The sequence below is a fragment of the Micropterus salmoides genome, unplaced genomic scaffold, assembly GCF_014851395.1.
Source record: "Micropterus salmoides isolate LMB-PRFRI ecotype aquatic unplaced genomic scaffold, ASM1485139v1 Ms_hic_scaffold_10, whole genome shotgun sequence".
In the NCBI taxonomy this organism is placed as follows: domain Eukaryota; kingdom Metazoa; phylum Chordata; class Actinopteri; order Centrarchiformes; family Centrarchidae; genus Micropterus; species Micropterus salmoides.
The window spans coordinates 32,812,408-32,829,213 of NW_024040041.1; the positions used below are offsets into that span (position 1 = coordinate 32,812,408).

The 16,806-nt window shown below is 40.0% G+C and overlaps 1 protein-coding gene across 1 annotated transcript; it reads right to left on the bottom strand.

Moving 5' to 3' along the window:
• Window positions 1-1,119: 1,119 nt before the first annotated feature.
• Window positions 1,120-11,896, bottom strand: LOC119896568 (serine protease 27-like). Its single transcript, XM_038710050.1, has 6 exons — window positions 11,772-11,896; window positions 10,666-10,686; window positions 4,350-4,512; window positions 3,151-3,416; window positions 2,277-2,419; window positions 1,120-2,124 (listed from the first exon to the last, which is right to left on the bottom strand). The coding sequence occupies exons 1-6, from the start codon at window positions 11,824-11,826 to the stop codon at window positions 1,870-1,872; spliced, it is 903 nt and encodes a 300-aa protein (XP_038565978.1). The 5' UTR covers window positions 11,827-11,896; the 3' UTR covers window positions 1,120-1,869.
• Between the last annotated feature and the right edge of the window lie 4,910 nt (window positions 11,897-16,806).

Consider the following 16,806-nt stretch of genomic DNA (forward strand, 5'->3'; position numbering starts at 1 on the left):
CAGGCCGCCATTGTAAAGAAGAAGTGGTTATCCTTCAGGTGGTTCTGTTCCTTCTCTCTGGCTTGGGCGCTTGTTGGTATGTTTTCTGCTCTGTGGTGCAGTGTTCTCATGACCCCTAGCTTGTGCTCCAGTGGGTGGTGTGAATCGAAGAGTAGGTATTGGTCTGTGTGTGTGGGTTTTCTGTAAACACCAATCTGCAGGCTCCTGTCCTCTTCAATGTGTACAGCAGTCCAGGAAGGCCAAACATGAAGGGGGCACTTACAGCCTGTGGATACCCTAAATGGACCTTTGTGAAAACAGCCACAAGATCCAAGAAGGACAACGGTCCAATGCAGTGAGGAATGCACAGACCTGTATATTGGGGAGACTAAACAACCACTACACAAACGCATGGCTCAACACAGAAGGGCCAACTCCTCAGGTCAAGACTCTGTAGTCTACTTACATCTGAAGGACAGAGGACACTCGTTTGAGGACCACCAGGTGCACATTTTAGACAGAGAAGATGGATGGTTTGAAAGAGGTGTCAAGGAAGCATCTACACCAGGGTCGAGAAGCCGTCATTGAACAGGGGAGGGGGTCTACGCCACCACTTATCCCCCACTTACAATGCAGTCCTTTCATCACTTCCCAGGAAACTCAACAAACGTAACCTATTGGCCTCAGGTGAAGATACCAACGATGGTCGTTCAGTCTTGGCCACAGGTAGTCTTAACGACTGTAACGACTGTCGTCACAGCAACCAGGAACACTAACGAACCAGCGGTATCGATGACCCGAGATAACGACCCCACTGAGGTTAAATAGCTAAGTTTCCCTGCCAGTCAGGCAGAACTGAAGAAGTCCTTTGGATGAGGGACGAAACGTCTTCCAGTATCTTCAACCAAGTCCAGTTGCCCTTGATTTTTACCTTCGTTGGATAACTATGACCTGGATGACTGAGAATCTTCATAGACATTTAAGGCCATTTTGAACTGTGCGATGGAAAAATTGTTCAATAAGTTCAATTTAAAAGCCTTTTAAAATAAATTCTGAAATTACACTTTATAATTTTAATAATTAATTCATCGTTAAATACAAAATGAGGAAATAGAGCCATTAACTGGTCGAAAAAAAGCATTACATTTTTATAGATTTATTTAAATGGGTCAGTTGTTAATTAACAAGTTAAAATTATTTCACCTGTTTCCAGCAAAGTTAACAGAACCACAACGATTTGTCATAGATTAGTTTATCACTAGAAAATAAATCAATAACTATTTTCATAATTCATTTTAGTCATTTTAAAAAAGTTAAAGCAAACTTTTTTTCTGGTTCCAGCTTCTCTGATGTGGATTTACATGATGAGGAACTGAATCTTTGGGCTTTACACTGTTGGTCCAAATCTTTTTGAGTACATTGGGCTGTAGGAGTTATAAAGGACTCAATAAACGAATCAATTAATTGAGAAAATAATCAGTAATAATCAGACACTTCAAGTAATGTAACATAACATACAGCTTTATATTCTTTTGAAGGCCATAAAACTCCAGCAAGTTGTAGAGAGAACAGAGAAAGAGACAGAAACATGAATTAATTAATGTTTTAATTAAAATAATCAGCTGATTAATCAACAATGAAAAAATTTGTTAGTTGTAGCCCTCATTTTTTAAATAAAGTGTCATTACACCAGTTTCTCTGTCTTCTCTTCTGTCGACTCTTTTCTGCAAAACTCCTGTAACAAAAAAAGCTGAACTGGAAACAGGTGAAAATTATTTTGTTGCTTATTTTAAAGTAAATGAATCTCAAAAGGCTAAAAAAATATGAGACCACGAAACAGAGAGACAGATTTTGACTCTATCCTAGTGAATTAAATCATCATTAAACTTTCTATGAAAGGACAGAGAAGGAGACGAGAACAGGGACGATGGACAGCAGCAGAGGAACCGAGAGGGGAACCAGGTGAGCGGCTCCAGAGCCCAGGTGGTTGGTGCTGATCTGGCTGTTGATCCAGGACTGATACTGGGACACTCGGGTGTAGACTCCTGGGACATTAGGCAGGGCACAGCCTTCTCCAAAACTCACCACTCCAGCCTGGACCCAGACAGAGCCGTTTTTAGTCACCAGCGGGCCGCCTGAATCCCCCTGCAGACGTCAGACAGGTCGGTTATACTTCATACTTCTGCTCTCAGAGGGAAATACTGTCCTTTTTATTCACCAGTCAGATCTATTGATTAGTGCAGATTTAAACATGTGTGTTATCAGTTGATGGAGGAGTGTTTTGCAGACAGACTCACCTGGCAGGAGTCCTTTCCTCCCTGAGTCACACCAGCACAGATCATGTTGTTTGTGATTTTACCACGGTAGGTAACGTTACAATCACTGTTGGACACGATGGGAACGCTCACCTCCTGCAGCCTCTTTGGGGAAGGAAGTGGAACTGAAAAATGAAAGAGACATTAATGTTGAGTCTGTATCTATTCTTTGTGTCAACAGTGTGTGGCTCACATCTTGTTGTGGTCCAGCAGTCCTTCCCTCTTGTCCTCTGTGTTAAAGTTTGTCAAGCTAAGACACAAGACAAAAGGATTTGGGCCCACAGGACCGTAAGACGTCAGTCCAATGTGTAAACCATCGAGTCACTACTTTCTTTGATCAAACATGCACAAAGTCAGGACTTTTGAACCATTGTAGCTACACCAGTGCAGGATCACTTTGGACTGCTTCTTTCAGCACATGATACCAGAACAGGTTCAGTGGGAACCATTTCATGCAGCCCTGGTTCCTGCAGGAAAGATCCCATTCATCTTTCACATAGACGATGTTTGGTGAGTCACAGCTGAGCACTTTAAGTCTTCGATGGACATAAAACTCTCCTGTTTAAATCATCAGTACAAAACAATTGTGCAATTGTAAAAGAAAATATCCATCCATCCATTTTCTGCCTCTGATCTACAGCAGGGTCTCTGTGGCAGCGGGCTCAGCAAAGAATCCATTACTTCCATTACTTTAGCAAATGTCCTTCATTTAAGATTTTACTTCAGTAAAAGCTTAGAAGTATAAAAGTACCAAAAGTGATTTAGCATTTCTGCAGGTTTACTTGGACTTTTTGCAAAACACAACAATACAAACAAAACATTTTAAAATAACTGTCGAATAAATTTAAATTCTCACTCCCAGTTTGGATTCTCCCCCATCCGGTGACCCAGCAGGTCGTCCCGGCGTTAAAGACGCTGCCGTCCACCGCCAGACACACGGGTCTGATGTAGTCGGTGAAGTTAACAGGTGAGGACAGCTTCAGCAAGGCTATGTCGTTATCGTTCGTGGTGGTGTTATAGTTGGGATGCTGGATGATCTGGGACACAGTCCGGGACATCCCGTTTGTATTCGGCAAGTCTAGGGTGTCAAGACCGAGGTGAACGGTGAGACCGGGTGAGGTGCTGCGAAGCAGAAAAGACAACCTGAATTAAAGCTCAAAACTTGCTGTAATTTCTCTTGTGGAGCAATATGTATCATGTATGTACGCTGCCCTACAAAGCTAAAGCGCAGTAACTACATATTTGGTCAAAATTGAGTTAAGACTTGAAATGGGCTTTATGACATCTGTTCTGTCTTGTGACAAAGTCTCCTACTTTAATTTTGCCCCGTTTCAGAGAAACAAGAGTGTCAAATTTGCAGTAACTACAAAATCCAAGCTAATACCAACGCAAACCGCAGTAAGTGAAGTTACTGCGCTCTGGCTGGCTTTGTTTTCCCGACTTTGACCCCGCGGATACTGCGGTCTGCCTTGGTAGCCTAATCCCAAAGGGAACTGTATTACTGTTTGCCCCGATCGTAACACTCCCTCACACAGAACCACCAAGCCAGATAATATTAGCTTACCATAGAGAAACACCAACACCACCAAGCTATTAAAAACAATCAACATGTAGTAAGAAACAGAACAAGAAAGTTGAATGAGCACATTTGGTTTGTAGATACTGCACTTTTTTAGTTGGTTAAGGTCATCCAACTTTTTGAGGGTCAAAGAGCACATCAGTGGTCCTGGTTTTTATCTCTAAAAAATGTCTTCCTAAGTAGGTATTACATGAATGCATTACCACCGATCTAACCACAACATGTTTGACAGGCTAGTCTCAAAACTTTAAAGGCATTTTTCCCAGTTTCAGTGTTTGCGTAGTTACTGCACTTAGACTTTGTAGGGCAGTACATATTTCATGTATTTATTACAACTTTAATGGTGTCTGATTATTGCTAACAGCATAAAGAAAAACATGCAGTGTGGTTTTAATGTGGGTTACTGAGGCACCCTCATTGCATTCTCTGTTGCTAAGCTTGCACAGGTGAAGTCATGTGACAGGATCGAAGCTCACCTGGAGACACAGTGAGCAGCAGTCAGGACCCACTGGTTGTTGATCAGGGAGCCTCCACAGAAATGATCTCCGTTGGTCTGCAGACTGACCTGCCAGGGCCACGACCCTGCAGGAGCATCCGCCCCTCCTACGATCCTGGTGTTGAGCAGCGCAGTGCCACAAACTGGAGGGAAACAATCAGAATTGATGTATATTCATGTTTTTGGGTCTGGTTTGTTCACAGTATTGTTTCTCTCTGGGTGCCATCATCTGTGTGGATTTGTTTAATCCAGCATGAGCTCGGCTCTAAAGATGATCCTGTCAGTCTGTCTGTCCAGCTCTTTGGTCTGGATGTCTCAACAACTATGGAATAGACGGACATGAAAGTTTGTACAGACCTTCATCTTCCCCTCAGGATGAAATGTAATAACTTTGTTGTTCCTCTGACTTACCATCATACATAGCGCGACCATCAGGTCAACATGTTAATGTGTCCAACGCTTTGCTTTATGACATAAAACCTGCAGAACTACAGACATTCCCGTCAGCATCAGCTGTACTCTGTGTTTACTACTAATTAGCTGATGTTAGTATTAAAGAAGGTACACAATGACTTAAACTTGAACAGTCAGATGGTCTCTGGAATTATAAATCAATACACAACAAATAAATTAATCAGTACACAACATGTTATCAACTTAAAGATATTAGCATGTATGTGCTTGAGTAATAAGCTTGATATAAAGATATCAACATATCTAAGCTAGCATTAGCAGTTCAGCATTAACATTAACATTGTGGCATCCTAATCATTTATAATAATAATAATCATCTTTATTTGTAGAGCACTTTTCAAAAACAAGTTACAAAGTGCTTCAACAAGTGCAAAGACAACAATACATGCAAGAAAACATTGAAAAGACCAAAATACACGTTTAAGATAAATATAAATTAAGTAAAATAGAATAAAATAAAATAAAGTCAAATAAGATCGGGAAAGGCTCTCCTATAAAAGTATGTTTTAAGAAGGGACTTAAAAGAGTTCACTGACTCAGCCGACCTGATTTCCTCGGGCAGACTGTTCCAGAGCCTCGGGGCCCTGACAGCAAACGCTCTGTCCCCTTTAGTTTTCAGTCGAGACTCTGGAACAGACAACAGACCTCTGCCCGAGGATCTCAAGGTACGTGCTGGTGTGTATGGGACTAAAAGGTCAGAAATATAACAAGGCGAGAGGCCATGAAGAGCTTTAAAAGTGATCAATAGAATTTTAAAGTCAATTCTAAAACATACTGGGAGCCAGTGTAATGAAGCTAAAATAGGAGTAATGTGGTCATATTTCTTTGTTCTGGTTAAAAGCCTGGCAGCTGAGTTCTGGACAGTCTGGAGTCGATCAATAGATTTTTGGGTTAAACAGGTGAAAAGGCTGTTGCAATAATCCAGGCGTGATGAGATGAAGGCGTGTAAAATGGTCTCGGTGTCCTTAAAAGTTAACATAGATTGAATTTTTGCTATATTTCTAAGTTGATAAAATCATGATTGAACAAGCTTTGTGGTGTGCTGCTCGAAATTTAAATTACTATCAAACCAAACACCAAGGTTCTTTGCAACAGGCTTAATGTGATTTACTAGGGAACCAGCAGATGGCAGTATTTGATTTGCCATCTGCTGGGACCCGATGACCAGGATTTCTGTTTTGTCTGAGTTCAGCTGGAGGAAATTATTTGACATCCATTTTTTAACTTCACAAAGGCAGTTGTTAAGTGAACTCAGCATTCCAGGGTCTGTGGATCTGACGGGCAAGTATATTTGTGCGTCATCAGCATAAATATGAAAAGAAATGCCATGTTTATGGATAATATGTCCAAGGGGAAGCAGATACAAGCAAAACAAAATGGGTCGTAAAACCGACCCCCGAGGCACACCATATTTAACTGGACAGAACGAAGAGACATAGTTGTTTACAGACACACAAAACTTCCTATTTGACAGGTAGGATGAAAACCATTCTAGGGCAGTACCAGAGATCCCCACCCAGTGCCTCAGTCTGTCTAACATGATGTTGTGATCAATGGTGTCAAAAGCAGCGCTAAGGTCCAGGAGTACCAGGACTCAACACATACCTTCATCAGCAGACATTAAAAGGTCATTGGTGACTTTAAGCAGGGCAGTCTCAGTGCTGTGGTACTTCCTGAAACCAGACTGAAACTTTTCAAATATTTTGTTTTATTATTTTCCAGTACAGTGAGCAGCTGTTTGGACACAATACTTTCTAAAATCTTTGCAATAAAAGGCAGTTTTGAAATTGGTCTAAAATTATGTGGGAGGGAGGGATCTAAACCAGGTTTCTTTAAAAGTGGGTTCACGCAAGCCGTTTTAAAATAATCAGGGACACAACCAGTAGATAGGGAGCTGTTGAAAACAGAGATCAAATGGGGCCCAACAGAATCTATTACTTTCAGTAAAAATTTTGTAGGTATTACATCAAGTGGGCTGGAGGACACTCTCATTTGTGATACTGTTTTTAAAAGCTCAGACAAGTCGATGGGATAAAACTGGTTAAAACTCTGTTGTTGCTGGTGAGGAACCTCTGAGTAAGAGGCAGTGGGGATAATAGAGGCTCTGATTGACACCACCTTATTGGTAAAGATAAAAGTCTTACTTGAAAGTGATCTCACACTGAAGAGAGCCATTTTAAATTAGTTTGTTCTGGGTGCTGGAGTTGGTGCAGTTGTCCTAATCCTTAAGAGATTACTAATATTTCTGTGTGGGATGTGCACATTTCGGTTTACTGGTCTATGCGTGATGATGACAGGAATAGAAGTCTTTGGAACAGCGCTGGGAGCAGACGGCTTTACATGCCAGCAGGTGGAGACAGTTGTAGCAGTCACAGACCTGAGAGAGGGGCTACCTAGGGTAGAGACGGCCTCCGGAGCGTCTGAGCACAGCCTCCTTCAGGATCCTACGTCGGGAAGCGGTGGTTTTTGACCAGGATGATGGCCGCCGATCAGGCCTGCATAGCGGTGATAAATGACCAATGACTGGTCCACAGCTAAACCTGAATTAACAAACCATCATAACATGGTACGCAGGCTAGGCAACAATAATAAACATAACTAATTACGCATTAGCCAACTTACATTTGTGCATTCACACACATGCTGTTCAGTTCAGATGCCGACAGTCCAAGTCAGATGAACAATTACGGCAGCGGCACACGTAAAGGACCCCTTAGTTTCCTTACTCACAGTCTGAACGAATTTCCATACAATTACCATACATTATGCAACAATGCCACCTGCTGGTGGAATATGGGAATTCAGAACAGTTAGCATGCTAACAGTCTAAAGTAAGATGGTGAACATGATAAACATGCTAACATTAACATTTAGCTCAAAGCCCTGCTTCCCCTCGCAAACATTTGATGTGTATCAGTGTGCAGCAGGGACACCATCAAACTCTTATTTTGATCTAAAGAGTTTACAGACCAGAAATGACAAAGAATAATTTGAACGAGGTAGAGAGAAATCACCTCAAAGATTTATGAAGCTCAGTTTGACTGTGAAATCCATTTCTTCACTGTGAATGAGCTGTTCAGATGAACATCAAGCTCAGATCTGTGTGTGAAAATAGAGCTGGGGGGCAATTAGCTTAGCTTAGCATAAAGACTGGAGGCAGTGGAAATCAGCTAGCCTGACTCTGTTCAAAGTTCAAAAATATTTATAATAAAATTTCTCTACAGTATGTTGAGATCATGATCCTCTCGTCTTACTCTCAAGTCAAACCTGCTCAGTATTTTGCCCAGACTGTTGAGATCAGAAAAGTTGGGTAATTTGGTATGTAATTTTAAAACACATTTTGATGTATTTTTGTCCATCCCTGCAGGTCCTGCCCAGATCAAGATTCAAGAAAAGTTCCCTACAAACAAAGGAAGGATCTCCATTTTCAATGATCTCACAACAACAAACCAAAAGATGAACAAATACAAGTTGAACATTCACAGACAGAGAGAGAGTTCACTCTCTGTCTACCTTTGTGAAGTCAAATAATTTCCTGCAGCTGTACTCAGACAAAACAGAGATCCTTGTCATTGGCAAAGCAAATACTGCCATCTGCTGATTCCATAGTGGATCAAGCCTGTTTCAAAGAATATTGGCATCTGTTATACGGTGATTTAAGTTTGAGCAGCACACCACAAAGCTCCTCTCCGGGAACCATCACCTTATCGTTGTGGAGAGGTTTGCGTGCCCCGGTGAACCTGGAGGCTGTGTTGTCTGGAGCCTAGTGCTCCTGGTAGGGTCTCCCAAGGCAAAGTGGTTCCAGGTGAGGGTCCAGACTGGTTCACAAAGACCCCTGATGCTGGAGCTGCTGCCCCCGCGACCCGACCCCGGATAAGCGGATGAAGATGGATGGATGGACCAACCACAAAGCTTGTGCAATCATGTTTTTATCATCTTAGAAATATATCAAAAATATGATCTTTGTTAACTTTCAAATTCAACTCACCACACCTAGATTACTGCAACAGTTTTACCTGCTGCTCACAAAATTATTTTGCAAATAGAAAACAGATCTGCAAACACACAAACAAATTAAACAAATAATAAAAATGTCTGTGAATATATTTCATAGTTTACAAATAAATTAACCACATTTGTGAAGATCTTCCCAACATTTGTCACTTTCAAACAGGCATTTGTGTGTCCCGCCTGTATTTGTCGATCACAGTTCCTCACACACGTAGTTTAGAAACAAAGTTTCCGCCGGTTGGAAAGAAAATCGACTTGTGACGTTTGCTGTTTTCGGAGACCACGTGATGATGCCTGCGGACGCCCGCTGATGACGCCCGTTGATGACGTCATTTCCATTTTTCAAAGTAAAACGGCCTCCGAAGTGCCTGAATGTGCATGGCTTGTTGCTATCGCAAAGGAAATATCAGCAGCTGTTTCAACAAAATGTGAATGCAGACTGAAATTCAACCGTGTTGTTGTGTCGGGAGAGGCAGCGATTCAAACCAGTGGTGAGTAAGAAATCGTTTAATTATATAATGTTTTAAGCTATGAGCACAGGGAAAGTACGCCAGCCGCTAGGCTAATTTCAGCAGTTTGAAAATACCACAGGCTCTAGCTAATAATGGTGTTTAGCAAAACGAAAAACCAAGACTATGAGCCGAATGTTTGCTAAAAGTTGTGAGGTGTGAGCTATGTGTGTTAGTGGACTGTACTGAATTTACAAGGAATTTGAAAGCTGTAAATGTTAGGAAGATATTAACAAATGTGGTTCAGTTTTTTGTAAACTATTATATATATTCAAAGATATTTTTATTATTTGTGGAATTTGTTTCTGTTTTTGCAGATCTGTTTTCTATTTGCAAAATATTTTTGTGAGTTTACAAATCTTCATTATGTGTTTGTTCAAAGTGTTTTATATTTACAGATTACAAATTTACACACACATCGCTCATCTGTTCACACAAATAATATTGAAAAATAAAAATAAATACCCCCATAGACTCCAGACTGTCCTGAACTCAGCTGCCAGGCACGAGGACCAGAACCAAGGAACGTGATCACATTGCTCCTGTTTTAGTTTTATTACATTGGCTCCCACAGTGTTCTAAGACTTTCAGTTTTTATTAAGTACTTGTAAGCCTCTCTCCCTGCTGTTTCTCTGACCTTCTAGGTCATGCAGCTATGTACCAGGACAAACTCTGAGATCCCCAGGCAGAGGTCTGCTGTTGGGTCCAGAGGCTGATAACTAAAGGGGACCCAGTGTTTGCATTCAGTCGGCTGAGTCAGTGAACTCTGTGAGTCTCTTCTTTAAACACACTTCTATCTGAAAGCCTTTCCTGATTTTACTTGACTTTACTTTTAGTTTCTTCAAACTGTATTTGAATTATTTCTGAATTTTACTTTTATCTATTTTATATTTAAACCTGATGTTTTTTTTACGATCTGTGTGTTTTATTTTCTGACCTTGTGAAAGTAACTTTGAAAGATAAAAATATAAAGAAGCTTGTTAGCATGTTAGCATGCTGCTGGAAGCACAGCAGGAGCTGATGTAAAATTCAGTTTTTGGACGTTTTGGACAGGAAGCTGGATGAAAAGTCAGAGGATCACCAAAGTTACTTCCTGAGGGAAACATGAATGTTTGAACCACACTTCATCACAATTTAACTAATATCTGTGGAGAGACAGTATTTGACTCTAATGGAGCTTCTAAAATGCAACTAAAAGCTGCTTTTCAAACCTGCAGTGGATTAATGTTGAGGATGACTGCTTTAAACTCAGAAGAAAACAGAAATCCAATGAACAAAAGAAAGAATGAGGATATAACTCACCATCTGACTGCGCATTGCTTCCTGCAGGAGAGACAAAGAACAATACATTTAGTCACAGGAAACTATTTGTTTGATTGTGCAGTGATGATAATCTACATGAAACTAAGATGGTTTTGACAGACATATTTAGATTTCTGAGAACAAAAGCAACCGGTTCCTCCTGTGTTCCTGAGGCCCCATCTGTATCTTTTAAATGCAGAATTCTGCTATGTTTCCACCTCCCATCCAGACTAAAACAGAGAAGTCTGAAAATGCTTCCGACCCCGTCTTTGTTTTTAAGCTCCAGGGTAGTGTTTTAGTGTGGACAGGCGAAAACAGAGGACAGTAAAAATGATTATACAGACACTCAAGTTTGGCTTCCTGATTGGCTCTAATCAGTCATGCAAAGCAGAAACACGATGCTACTGACAGAGTTCTAGCTTTGGTGTTTTATTAAAATATTTTATACTGTGTAAATAACACTTCTACACTTGTACTGTTTATGTCTCCGTATTTACTTTGCGACGACTCCCAGTCTTTCAGCCGCCACAGTCGCTTTGGACTACATTCAGTAACAGTTCCACCTCGTTGTCGATCCATGCAAAGAAATCTCTGGTGTGCTTCTTCGTCTGCATTATTTTCTTCTTTCGCCAAACCTTCTGCAACTTGCGTTGTTTTAATATAAACGGAGATCAATTCTGATACGCAGCTAAAACGCTGCTGTGGACAGAGAACGTATTCATTTTAAAACTCTGTTTTTAAACAAAAACGTAGTAGCGTGGATGTAGCCTGAGACACTCAAGTCATCAACTTTAATTCACTTATTGATTATTTAAATAAACTCAAGAAATTGTTTTACTACAAAAAATTGACACAGATGCATTTCTTAATTTATTAATCTAATAAAACTTTGTATCAGTCTCCTGTCAACACACAGAGCGTGAAAATGCCTGTTCTTGTTTTCAAGTTCAGTCAAATATTTCTGCATGTTGCAAGTGTCTGAACTGGCTGTGAGTAGATAATTACACAAAAACAGAAGAGTCAGTTTCTTCTATCTAGATTTCTTTTCATTATGAACACAAAAACAAATCAGGGGATCAACTAAGATAAAATTTTACAGCACTCACCTGTAACCGCTAAGACCACGAGCACGACGCCACAAACCAACACTCTGACCTCCATCGTGCGACTCTATTAACTGTGTCTTGTCATCAGTGGAGGATTTTATCAGTGGATAGACCGCCTGGACAGGCTGCTCACGCCCTTCTTTACCAACAAACAAAAGTAACACTTTCTATGGCCCGGGGCATTGCACTGCTGCTGCTGTGTCTACTTTTTGGAATCAGTTTTTATTGGCCAGGTATGCTTTATTAGATTAACCAATATTGTTTCTATATTGTTTTTTCTGACCATACTGTTTGCTGGTTTACCAATTATTTAGTGGATAGAACTCAGTGTGGTTATATTGCCTCAAATCAGCAACAATGAATGTATCTATACCACAAGTGTCAGTCTTGGGTCCAATTTTATCACTATTTATATTGATAACTTCGGTCAAGACTTCCCACAGTCTCATTTCCATTTCTATGCTGATGACACCGTTATTTATTGCGGTGCTGCTATTATCAGTCAAGCTTTTTCGTAGTTACAAACTGCTTTTAAGGTTGTTTAAGTACAACTGTATCAGCTAAAGATAGTTTTGAATGTTAAGAAAACTAAGCTTGTGTTTTTTTCAAAATCTAAGAAAATTGTGAGATTCTTCCGAGCATTTTTACGATGCAGGGTGAGCAGATCAAGCAAGTCCAAATGTACAAATTCTTATCTTTGCACATACATTGTACGTCAAGTAACACCAGTTCCTATAATTTGCGCTCTAGTGAATTGTACTTGTTGTCTGTTGCTCTTCACAGATCGCTCCACGATCCTCGGAGCACAAAAAAGAGCTTTGGGACAGTCTGCAAGATGACGGAGCAGAACAACTTCCGGTTCGAGCGAGTAGCGAGAAAAACACAAATAAAGGAATTGAGAAGCACCCCTAGACTGACCTCCATCTCTGCCTAACACACATTTGCTCAGGTTTTTATGTTGCAGCCAGATGCAGAGAGAAGCACACACACACAGACTTAATAAGTTGAGAGTCGTTGCAAAGTAAATGCGGCGACATGCACAGTACAAGTGTAGGCAGATAAGTGTTATTTGCACGGTACATAATATTTTAATAAAAATACCATGTCAGAAACCCGGTCAGTAGCATCGTGTTTCTGCTTTGCATGACTTCTACGACCCAATCAGAGAGCCGAGCGTGAGCGGCTGCGTCATCGTTTCTAAAATCCTCCGTTTTGTCCCGTCTTCACTAAAACACCTTCCGGAGTTTTGAAACGAAACTGTATATAAGAAGTGGACGTAGTCATCGTGAAAACACCCGGTTGGTAGACGGTTGGTAGAGGTGTTTTGAAGCTTAAGCCCTCTATGTAGTTACCGAATATATTGGTGTATGATTTGAAAAGACAGTTTTCACACAAATCATTATTAAGTAAGTAAGTACACTTTATTTATATCGCACATTTCACAGACAAGAGGGGTCACAAAGTGCTTTACAGTAAAAAATAAAATAAAAACAAATAAAAATAACACGTAAACTACAGAACCATTCGGCCAGTAAAATGTTTGTCTAAAAAGATTAGATAAAGCATAAGACATTAGTCACTATCTAACACATTAACCTTTTCATTAACAGGAGACATGACATGCCGACAAGTCTTTGACCTACAATAGTCCAATACAAGTTCATATTAGTACAAAGTGGATCCACTCTGTAACATGGAGCCTCTTTCATAGCCTGTAGACCTTCAGGATAATACTTGTTTAAATCCATGTTTCCCAAACTTAGTTTCGGGACCCAAAATGAGTCGCAGGCCCATTTTAACTGGGCGTCAATATTGTGTAATATGTGGAGAAGTGCTCAGTAATGAGGGTTTGGTTTTAAAATGAATAATTTGGACAGGTATCTCCAAACAAAACATTCCCTGTATCTGGGAAAGTCAAAATATTTTGTTTTTCTTTGCAAAGAAGAATCCTTCGAGATGTGTTGATTCAATTTGACACAACATGCTTGTGTGAATCTGGCTATCCAACTCTAGCATGCCTGAAAAACCAATTCATAAATACATTTTATATACATAGTTTGTTTTGCCCTTTGTCCATAGTTTGTAAATTTGTAAATTTGGGTCCCAGGGAGACACCAGATTTCTCTTTCAGGTTATAGCAGAAAACATTTGGGAACCAGTGGTTTACACACTGTGAAACTGTGGCGGTTTTGGGGGGGAGCCAACAGGGGCCAGTGCCCCTGGAACACAGACCTTGGACCCCCCTATGGCACCAGCCCTATTGAATTGGCGGCCCGCAGGCCACATCTCGCCCAAAGCAACCTCCAGCCAATATTCTAATCTAGTGAGATATTAGTCCTGTTGCTGCTCTAGAAACAACATTTAGTTAATAATATAATGTTAAATTATTTTTTAAAATAATATATGCAATTATTTAGTAATAAATACGACATTGACAAAGAACTGAACCAATAAGGATTAAAAGTGTGTCAATAAAATCCTAATGATCCCAATTTCTGAGAAGATTTCCACCCCATCTCTGTCCTGGTTTTAAAATCTGGCCCAATTGAATCTGTAATTGAACAGCCCTGGTCTACAGTAATCATAGAAATATATCTTCCTTGCAACGAATAAAACTGACTGCAGCATTGTGGACAATATTTTGGCCTTGTAATCCATGTTTCCATTGCACAGATAGCCTTTGGATATTGCTGGAAATGGAGTCCCCCTCCTTAAAGGGTAAATTATTATCATAACAATTTAATAATGCATTGACAGCACTTTTCATACACAAATAGCGATACCAGTAACCTACTGGCTCTACCACGCTGGACATGCAGTCTGCCAAAATATGTATCCCTGTCCATAATGCACAGATGATGGCCTACTATCAAGTATTTAATTCTGTGTATACTTAACATGGAGACGTTTGTTTCCTAGCAAAAGTTATAGTGGGATGCAAAATACAAACTGGGATCCTGAGAATGTCTAGTACACTAGAGCTTACACTGTTCATTAAGCCTTACAAAGAAGTGTTGCATCAAAGAATGTAACTTGATCTAAAGTTAACAGGAACGTTGTTTTTTTGAATAATGTAACTTAATAAAACTAAGTTACGGAAAAGATCCTGTTACTGAAACAAATACCTGTAAGTTACAGAAACATACTAAAACATTACATTATATACTAAACAAAATATTTTGAAAGCTTGAACTTTGCCTTTGTCTCTTTTGTCCCAGATTGAATGGGCCCCTCTGACAAAACAACTGGCCCCAGCCTGGCCCCCTCAATACAATTGGTCTAGAACCGCCACTGCTGTGAAATAATCAATAATTGTAACACTAGTCTTTCGTCACTATTTTCAATAGCTACCAAGAAGTAGTAGTTGTTGTTTTTGTTGTTGTCTGGTTTATTAGAAATAAGAAAATAAGTGAAATTTGGACAAATGGAGGAACACACGTATTATATAGTGTAAGACCCAACAGAGCATGATTTGATTTGATTTTATTGGACGGTTAGACAAATAAATGCATAAAAAGACGCCAACACAGTGACAATATACATTTATCAGAACTGTTGAGGATAACACAAGAAAGTTGCAAACTTATTTCAATTGTGGTCCTCGTTGTACTCTCATAAAGATGGCAAGGCAAGCTACGGATGTCTAAAAGGTACCTGTACAATCAACCCTTACAAAATACCACAAATCACAACCACAAACCACAAATACATGCACTACAATAAAAAATATTCCTTAAGACTGCATGAAAACTCAATCTAATTAGCATTTAACAACCATTCACCACATTAAAACAGCGACCTGACCGGCTTAACTTAATCTCAACTGGGAGTTTGTTCCTTTCCAATGCTGCCTTGTACAAAAAGGTGTTTTGCCCAAGAACAGCTGTAAAATCTATAAGGTACTATGTCAGTGGCACTGCCTCTGTGAGAGTTACGAATAAGCTTAATATAATCTTTACCTTGGCTTACATTTGCATTTTCCTTTCTCAGCTCAGGAGTTTTTTGTTTTCCTTTTCCTGCCATTTGTTTTCCTTCATCTAACATTTGTTTGCTGCTGTTTTTTGTACTTGTTCTTTTATCTATTTAAGGAGAAGAAATGCTGAGTTCGGGAGAGTAACTGTGCGTTCTCTCCGTGGCCACGTTACATAAAGAATGATTCATCACATCTATTTGACTCCGTATTCTTTGGGAAGGAATTATTTTTCCTGACAATTCCTATGCACAATCTTTCGTCTTAGTCTCAGTTTCAACTGCCTCACCTGCCACTTTAAATCCTTAAGTTCAGAAGAGCCGGCGTGGGTCCTGTTGTTGAGGTTGAAGATCAGCCTGACTGTTGAACTTTTATCCTCTTGGAGGTGCTGCTGTATCATGTAGTACAGTCATGATCAAAGCGTGGCTGAATTAAGATTCTTTATAAAATGAGACTTACACGCCAGAAATTAAATTCTTTGGTTCACTTTTGTGATGACCCTTTGACCCATACTTTCTCCACTCGAGGAACTATCTAATGCACATCCTAAATATTTACCACAAGTTTTAACTGCAGTCTGGGTACCACTGAGCTCCAGGGCCCTGTTTCAGAAAGCAGGCTTAACAAACTCCCCTGAGCTCTGAGTTGATTGAGCTCAATCCTGTGACATCACAGGGATGAAAGCGACAAACAAGCTGTTTTCAAGCAGTCAGAGTTTTCTGCGGGAGATTTTCTTTGGGCTGGACTTACATGCACAAAAAAGGGATATAACTCAATAAAGGAGAGGGAAAAGGGCAAAAAGCAGAATACCACCTCTTAAATAAATGACCGGCCCCTAAGGTGCATCAGCCCAACAGGAAAATGTCAGATTACCAGTCCAGCGCTGATAAAAAGTAACATTCAAGTTGAACTTACTCATGTAAAAGTAGTCATTATGTAAAATGACCCGAATCAAGAGTGTTTATTGCTCCCTCACTGCTGCCCAGTGTCACTTTCCTTGCTTGCTTCAAACAATGAGACAATTTTAAATTGATTGAAATTTATTTTTAAGCATCATGACTCATA

Bases quoted from the DNA above. Each gene is read 5' to 3' on its own strand.
- LOC119896568 (XM_038710050.1), bottom strand. From the start codon at position 11,826: ATGGAGGTCAGAGTGTTGGTTTGTGGCGTCGTGCTCGTGGTCTTAGCG. The intron at 4,513-10,665 runs GTGAGTTATATC...GTTTCCCTCCAG, and splicing joins AAGCAATGCGCAGTCAGATG to TTTGTGGCACTGCGCTGCTC. The intron at 2,125-2,276 runs GTGAGTCTGTCT...TGACGTCTGCAG, and splicing joins GAGGAAAGGACTCCTGCCAG to GGGGATTCAGGCGGCCCGCT.